Source organism: Eimeria acervulina, genomic scaffold (genome assembly GCF_000499425.1).
Source record: "Eimeria acervulina Houghton genomic scaffold, Eah_scaff944, whole genome shotgun sequence".
Taxonomy (NCBI): domain Eukaryota; phylum Apicomplexa; class Conoidasida; order Eucoccidiorida; family Eimeriidae; genus Eimeria; species Eimeria acervulina.
Genome location: NW_013549507.1, coordinates 1 through 7800, shown reverse-complemented (window position 1 = coordinate 7800; position 7800 = coordinate 1). Strand labels below are relative to the sequence as shown.

General features: G+C 45.9%; 2 protein-coding genes across 2 annotated transcripts in view; one reads left to right on the top strand and one right to left on the bottom strand.

Annotated features, from left to right (window-relative positions):
- EAH_00052630 (hypothetical protein) overlaps window positions 1-1737 on the top strand; it is a gene marked incomplete at both ends in the record, with an annotated part of 3321 nt that extends 1584 nt beyond the window's left edge. The window contains 3 exons of the mRNA XM_013394069.1: window positions 197-463; window positions 1205-1429; window positions 1711-1737. Coding sequence (XP_013249523.1) covers window positions 197-463; window positions 1205-1429; window positions 1711-1737 — 519 coding nt within the window. The remainder of the gene's footprint in view (window positions 1-196; window positions 464-1204; window positions 1430-1710) is intronic.
- Window positions 1738-3319: 1582 nt separating this feature from the next.
- EAH_00052620 (hypothetical protein, conserved) lies at window positions 3320-6811 on the bottom strand (the record flags this gene model as incomplete). The annotated part of the gene is made up of 3 exons (XM_013394068.1): window positions 3320-3650; window positions 3931-4588; window positions 6133-6811. Coding segments are annotated over 3 exons (1668 nt in total), but the record flags the coding sequence as incomplete, so codon positions are not given.
- Window positions 6812-7800: the final 989 nt, after the last annotated feature.

The window sequence follows — 7800 nt, the reverse complement described above, 5'->3', positions numbered from 1 at the left end:
ATATATATATATATATACATATATATATATATATATATATATAACTAAGCAGACAACAGATAAATAAACAAAGTAAACAAACAAACAAACAAACAAACAAACAAACAAATAAACAAACAAACAACCAACCAAACAAATAAATAAACAAACAAACAAACAAATAACTAAATAAATAATAAGTGCCTTTGTGCTGCAGAGACGTGCTCTGCCTCCTGGAGGCACTCGTGTTACAGCGGAGACATTTGCTGCGTGGAAGTCTAAGAAGAAAGAAAAGAAGGCTGAAGCAGCAGCAGCAGAAAAGAAGAAAGCAGCAGCAGCAGCAGCAGGGCCTGCAGCAGCAGCAGGATCTGCAGCAGCAGCAGCAGCAGGAAAACATCTCTCTGGTCGCGACTTATTCTCTATTAACCCTGAACTCTTCGTAGATTGTGAAGGCGCTGCTAATGAAGAAGATTATCAGCAAGAAGTTTGTCTTTGTTTTTATTTTGTTTATTATTATTAGTTTTATTATTATTATTATTATTATACTTATTATTATTATTATTAGTTTTATTATTATTATTATTATTATTATTATTTCTATTATCCTCTTTGTTCTTTTCTTTAGTCTTCTCTTTGTTTATTATTTTCTTTGTTCTCTTCTTTGTTTGTTTCTTTATTATTTTCTTTATTCTTTTCTTTTATTCTTATCTTTTATTCTTACCTTTATTCTTATCTTTATTATTGTCTTTGTTTATTATTCTCTTTGTTCTTATCTTTATTATTTTGTTTATTAATCTCTTTGTTTATTATTGTCTTTGTTTATTATTGTCTTTGCTTATTCAATTCTTTTCTTTCACCTTTTGTTTGTTTTTTTCTCTCTCCTTATCTCTGTCTCTTTATCTGTTTCTTTATCCGTCTCTATATATAATATATATTTATATAAATAATATATATTAATATATATATATATGTTGTGTATATATTAATATTTGTATTATTAATATATATACAACATATATATCTTTATTTTGTTTGTCTGTCTGTCTGTCTTTGTCTGTCTGTCTGTCTCTCTTTTTCTGTCTCTCTTTTTATTTTTTTATTTTTATTTATTTTCTTTGTTTTTATTAATCTCTTCTTTAGCGAGTCAGCAAGAAAGCTTCATTTGTTTATTTTTTATTTGTATTGTATTAATTTTATTTATTATTTATGTTATTTATGTTTATAGGAGGTTGAAGAAGAGCAGGAAGAAGAAGAAGAAGAGACAGAAAAAAGAGAAGACAGCGTAGAGCCTTCATCATCATCATCATCTTCATCATCATCATCATCATCATCATCATCATCTTCTTCTTCTTCTTCTTCTTCTTCTTCTTCTTCTAACTCAGCAGCAAACACAAAAACAAATACTCCTACCCCAATCAAACCCCAACTCTTCATGGAGGACATCGCACCGGTACAGCAGACATACTAGCTAGCTAGCTAGCTAGCTAGCTAGCTGGCTAGCTAGCTGGCTAGTTGGGGAGTCGCAGGATTAGCTAGCTAGCTAGCTAGCTAGCTAGCTAGCAATCAGCTCACCTAGGAGGTTAACTAGTTAGCAACTTAGGTAGCTAGCTACTTAACAAGTCGGCTAGCTAGCTAGCTACCTCAACAAAGTCGGTTAGCTAGCTAGCCAACACAATAGCTAGCTAGCTAGCTAGCTAGCCTTCTGTTGCTGCGAGTGCTGCTTTTACTCAGGAGGATTTGGAGGCCCTGGACGACTGAACGAAACGCAAGACGCGATGCATGCGTTTGCTGCACTTGGAGAAGGATAGCTAGCTGGCTGGCTAGCTAGCTAACTAGCTAGCTGGCGAACTAGCTGGCTGGCTAGCTAGCTAGCTAGCTAGCTAGCTGTGTGTCAGAGGCGCGTGTGGAGGTCAATGTGCTGCCAAGGGCACCCAGCAGCCTGGGGACCTTGAAGCAGCTAGCTAGGTAGCTAGCTAGGTAGCCAGTGAGTTGCAGCTGGTTAAGCGGTTAGCTAGCTAGCTTACCAGGCTGCTAGCCAGTGAGCTGCAGCCTATTCGATGGCTTGCTTCTAGCTAGCTAGATAGCTAGCTAGAGAGGCTCAGTTTTTCGATGGATGTCTCGCTAGCTAACTGGCTAGCTGGCCAGCTAGCTACTTGGCTGTCTAGCTAGCTAGCTAGCTAGGTAGCTATCTAGCTAGCTGTCTAGCTAGCTGTCTAGCTGTACAGCTAGCTAGCTAGCTGGCTAGCTGTGCCGTGTTGGAGGGACAGATTCTGGGCTGAAGTTTTAAGAAGAGAACACAAAAAGAGGACTAAAATTAAAACTAAAATTAAAATAGAGACAGACAGAAGATAAAAAGGAGACAGAAGAAGAGAGAAATAAAAACAAAAAAATAAACAAAGACAGAAAAAGTAGAGACAAAGTAGGCAGAGACAGAAAAATAAAAATAATAAAAAGCTCAAAGACAGAGACAGAGACAGACAGAGACAGAGACAGAGACAGAGAGATAAAGAGATAAAGAGATAAAGAGATAAAGAGATAAAGAGAGAGACAGAAAGAGACAGAGAGAGAGAGAGAGAGAGAGAGAGAGAGACAGATAAAGAGAGAGAGAGAGAGAGAGACAGATAAAGAGAGAGAGAGACAGAAAGAAACAGACAGAGAGAGAGACAGAGAGAGAGATGAGAGATAAGACAAAAGAAAGAGAGACGACGCAATAAACAAATAGAGACAGAGACAGAAGAGAAGCAGAGAAAAAAATAAACAAAGATATAAACAAAAACAAACAAAGAGAGACAGAGACAGACAAAGAGAGACAGAGAACAGAAAGAAAGAGAGCTATGCTATCTACTCTCTTTTAAACAATTATAAACAATTCAACACACTGCAACAGCAGCAGCACCTGTTGCTGCTGCTGTTGCTGCTGTTGCTGTTGCCGCCGCTGCGGGGCGGCAAAGACAGCAGCAGCAACAGCAGCAGCTGGAGCTGCTGCTGCTGTTGCTGTTGCTGTTGCTGCTGCTGTTGCTGTTGCTGTTGCTTATGCGAAAAGCGAGGAGCAGCAGCTCCGTCTGGCTAGCCAGCTAACTTAGCCAAGCTAGCTAGACAACTCGCTGCTTGCTTGCTCGATTAGCTAGCTCGCTAGCTAGCTAGCTAGCTAGCTATCTATATAGCTGGCTAGCTAGCTGTCGGGCCCCTAGCTGGCTATCTGGCTGGCTAGCTAGCTAGCCATCTGGCCAGCTAGCTATGCAGCTAGCTAGGTATATGACTATCTAGCTAGCTCGTAAGCCAGCTAGCTATAGAGCTGTCTGGGTAGCTAGCCAGCTAGCTAGCTAGCTAGCTAGCTAGCTCAAGGAGAGAGAATTCTTCGTAGCTTTTCCCAGGGGCGAAGGGAGTTCCAAGGCTGCTGCTGCTGCTGCTGCTGCAGCTGCTGTTGCTGCTGCAGCTGGTGCAGCAACAGCTGCTGCTGCTGCTGTCCTGGCCTCTGCCGTGGCAGCTGCAGCGGGGAGGCTAACGTTTGCTGCTGCGGATCTGGTGCTGCTGCTAAAACCGAAACAACAGCAGCAGCAGATGCAGCAGTAGCAGCAGCAGCATGGGTGACGAGCCTACAGAGCTGCTGCTTGCTGCTGCTGCTGCTGCTGCGCAAGTTATGCAGCACTGACATATCCAAGGCCCCAAACCTGCAGCAGCAGCAGCAGCAGAAGTAGACATAGGGGCAGCCCGCAAGCAACGCTTGCACTAGCAACAGCATCAGCAACAGCATCAGCAACAGCAGCAACAGCAGCAGCAACAGCAGCAACAACAGCAGTAGCAGCAGCAGCAGCAGCAGCATCAGCAGCAACAACAGCATCAGCAACAGCAACAGCATCAGCGACATCAGCAACAGCAGCAACAGCAGTAGCAACAGCAGCAGCAGCAGCAACAGCAGCAGCAGCAGCAGCAACAGCAGCAGCAAAATACCCGTGGAGGTCCCTGGCGACAGCGAAGAGGGTTGACCTTGGCTCCAGTGCGCAGCTGCTGTCTGCGAGCTGCTGCAGATACAGCTCATCCAGCAGACACAACCCTTGCTGCTGCTGCTGCTGCTGCTGCTGCTTCTGCTGCTGCTGCTGCTGCTGCAGCCAGAAGTGTCTGCAGCGCCCTAGAGAAAGGCACCCTTGAGGGTCTTGATGAAAATCTTTGCAGCTGCTGATGCGCCGCTGCAGCTCTGATAAACCTGCTTCGATCTCTGCTGCTTCTGCTTCTGCTTCTGCTGCTGCTGCTGCTGCTTCTGCTGCTGCTGCATCGGGAGGAAGGCTGCTGCTGCTGCTCAGGCTTGCGGATAACGCATCTTGGCAGCTCTTAGAGTCCAGATGGCTGTTAGGGTTGCTGCTGCTGCTACTGCTGCTCTTGCAGCAGCTGCTGCTGTTGCTGTTGCTGCTGCTGCTGCTGTCTCCTGTTGAGTGTTTGGCTGAGATGAAGATATCCTCTGGCCCCAACGCTGCTGCTGCTGCTGCTTCCTGCTGCTGTTGCTGCTGCTGCGGAGTTAGCAGCAACCAATTCGGTTCGGAGGCAGCAGATGCAGTCTCCTCGTTATCTGCTGCTGCTGCTGCTGCTGTTGATGCTGTAGCCGCTGCTGCGACTGCCGCCGCAGCAGCAAAATGCAGGGCCGCAGTGAGGCGCATGCTGCTTGAGTTAAGGGTTTAGGGTTTAGGGTTTAGGGTTTGGGGTCTGGACTTCTGTTTAGAGACAGAGGCTCAGCTTGGTAACGTTGCTGCTGCAGTAGATGCTGCTGCTGCTGCTGCTGCTGCTGATGCTGATGCTGGAGGCGCTGTTGCTGCAGTGGATGCAGCAGCTGCTGCAGTTGGTGATGCTGCTACTACACTAGATGCTGCTGTTTCAGCTGCTGCTGGCTTTGCTGCTGCACTAGATGCTGCTGCTGGCGTTGCTGCTGCTGCTGCTAATGGAGTTGCTGCTGCGGCGGGAGTTGCTGCTGCTGCTGCTGCTGTTGCTGCTGCTGCTGGAGACACAGGAGTGAAGAGCTGCAGCAGCAGCAGATGGAGAGCAGCAGAACAGAGGCAGCTAAATTACAACCAAAGAGAAAAGAAGGGGATGCCTCGACCCCAGAGCCTTAGCAGCAGCAGCTGTTGCTGCTGCTGCTGCTGCTGCTGCTGCTGATATTGTTGTTGCTGCTGCAGCTGTTGGTGTTGCTGAAGAAATGAAACCAAGATGCAAATACCGGCCAAGAAAATAAATTAAATATAACAACACAGCGAAGCCCGCTGCTGCTGCAGCAGCTGTTGCTGCTGCTGCAGCTGCTGCTGCATGCGCCGGGACTCAGAACCAGCGCAGCAACCGGAGCAGCAGCAGCAGCAGCAGCAGCAGCAAAGGCTGCAGCAAATATAATAATTGAGAATTATAACTTCTTTTTAATAGCGAAAGACAAAGCAAGCTGCCTATACACCCAAACCCCAGACGAGGAATCTGCTGCTGTCGGCTGCGCCCAGTTAACAGCAGCAGCAGCAGCAGCAGCAATAGCAGCAACTGCAGCAACTGCAGCAGCAACACCATCTGTAAATACAATGAATGGGATACTCTCCGAAGTACGTCCTGATGCTGCCGCTGCTACTGCAACTTCTGTTGCTGCTGCTCTTGCTGCTCTTGCTGCTACTGCTGCTACTGCTGCTGCTGCTGCTACTGCTACTGCTGCTGCTGCTGCTGCTACTGTTACTGCTGCAGTTGCTGCTGTTGCTACGGCTGCTGCTACAGTCTCTACAGGGAAACTGCAGCAGGGCTGGCGCCGCATGTGAGCTGAGCTGCTAACTCCGCTGCAGCAGCAGCAGCAGCAGCGCCGACAGCAGCAGCGGCAGCAGCAGCAGCATTGTTGTTGTGTTAATATGTGTGCGTGTGTGTGTGTGTGTTGCTGCTGCAGCCGCTGCAGCTGTATGCAGCAGGCTACTATGAGGCCGCAGCAGCTGGTGCAACAGCAGCAGCAGCAGCAGCAAAAGCAGCAGGCGCCCAAACAGAGGAGCAGCGGGAGTTTCTGCTGGCAGCATGCGAGCAGCAGCTGCTGCTGCTGAAGCAGCCGCCGCATGTGCTGCAGCAGCAACATCCGCAGCAGCTGCAGCGAATGCTGCAGCACAGCAACCCAGGGATAAAAGCCCTTGCACTGTTTCTGCTGCTCACTCGATATGTGAGCTGCTGCTGCTGTTGCTTCTGCTGCTGCTGCTGCTTCTGTTTCTGCTGCTTCTGTTTCTGCTGCTTCTGCAGCAGCGTGTACTAATATCGCTGTCTCTGCTGCCGCTGCTGCTCCTGCTGTCTCTCTTGTTTCTGCTGCTACAGTGTGCATCAGGGCAGCAGCAGCAGCAGCTGCAGCAGGAGCTGCAGCAGCTAGCCAGCAGCTGTCCCTCTGCTGCATTCCTTGCTGCTGCTGCTGCAGCACAAGGAGACCCCATTGCTGCTCTGCGCCTCTGCAACAACTACAGCACGGGCGAGATGTAGGTGCTGCTGTTGCTCCTGCTGCTTCTGCTGCTGTTGCTGCTGCTGCTGCTGGGGATGTCGTTGCTGCTGCTGCTATTGCTCTGCTGCTGCTGCTCTGCTGCTGCTGCTGCAGCAGCATCTCCACACAATGATAGACAGACATCAATTCATACATAGACCTCTGCTGCTGATTTGTTGCCGCTGCTGCTTTGCTGCTGCTACTGCTGCTGCTGCTGCTACTGCTGCTGCTGCTACTGCTGCTGCTGCTGCTGCTACTACTGCTGCTGCTACTGCTGCTGCTGCTGCTGCTGCTGCAGGCGCGCATTGCGAGTGGAGCTGCTGCTGCGGATACACCGCGAGGACACTGCGACTGCTGAATTAGAATCTGATATTGTAGCCTAAACCCTAAACCCTAAACCCTAACCCCACATAGCGGTATTTGCTGCCTGGGGGAATGCTGCTGTTATTGCTGCTGCTGTTATTGCTGCTGCTGTTATTGCTGCTGCTGCTATTGCTGCTTCTGCTATTGCTGCTGCTGGTGCTGCTATTGCTGCTGTTGCTGCTGCTGTTATTGCTGCTTCTGCTATTGCTGCTGCTGCTGCAGGCTTCAGGAACATATGAAACTGTCGAGCAGTCACTCTCACGCGCTCTTTGTAATCTCTGTACGCTCAAGGGTTTAGGGTTTAGGGTTTAGGGTTTGACTTGCAGCAAAATATTGTTTTTTTCTGCTGCGTCTTCGCTTTCTTTTCCGCGCATTTAATTACCGAGATATATTTATTATTAATTAATTAACTAATTAATTAATTAATTAATTAATTTATTTATTTATTTATTTATTTATTTGTTTGTTTAGGGGCTGGAGATGTTGCTTCAGCTGAGGCTTGCTTAGACGATGTCTGCATAGCCGATGTCTCCTTAATGAGGGCAAGCCGTATATCTTCTTTAATAGAGAACGGTATAGCTATTTTATTTTAGTATTTGTTTGTTTATTTTATTTTATTATTTGTTTGTTTATTTTATTATCTGTTTGTGTATATCTCTTTGCTTGTCTCTTTCTTTTTGTTTTATTATATCTGTCTGTCTCTGTTTATTTATCTGTCTCTCTCTGTTCATTTATTTTATTTATTTATTTATTTATTTATTTATTTATTTTCTGTTTTTATTAAAATATTTTTTTGCTTTATTCTTTTATCTCTCTTTGTCTTTGTTTGTTTTTTATTATTTTATTTTTATTTTTATTTTTCTTTCTTTGATTTTCTCTGCTTTTTCTTCATTCTCTTTATCTTTATTTATTTTTATTTATATTTATCTTTATTTATTTTTTCTTTATCTTTATCTTTATTTATTTATATTTATCTTTATTTATTTTTATTT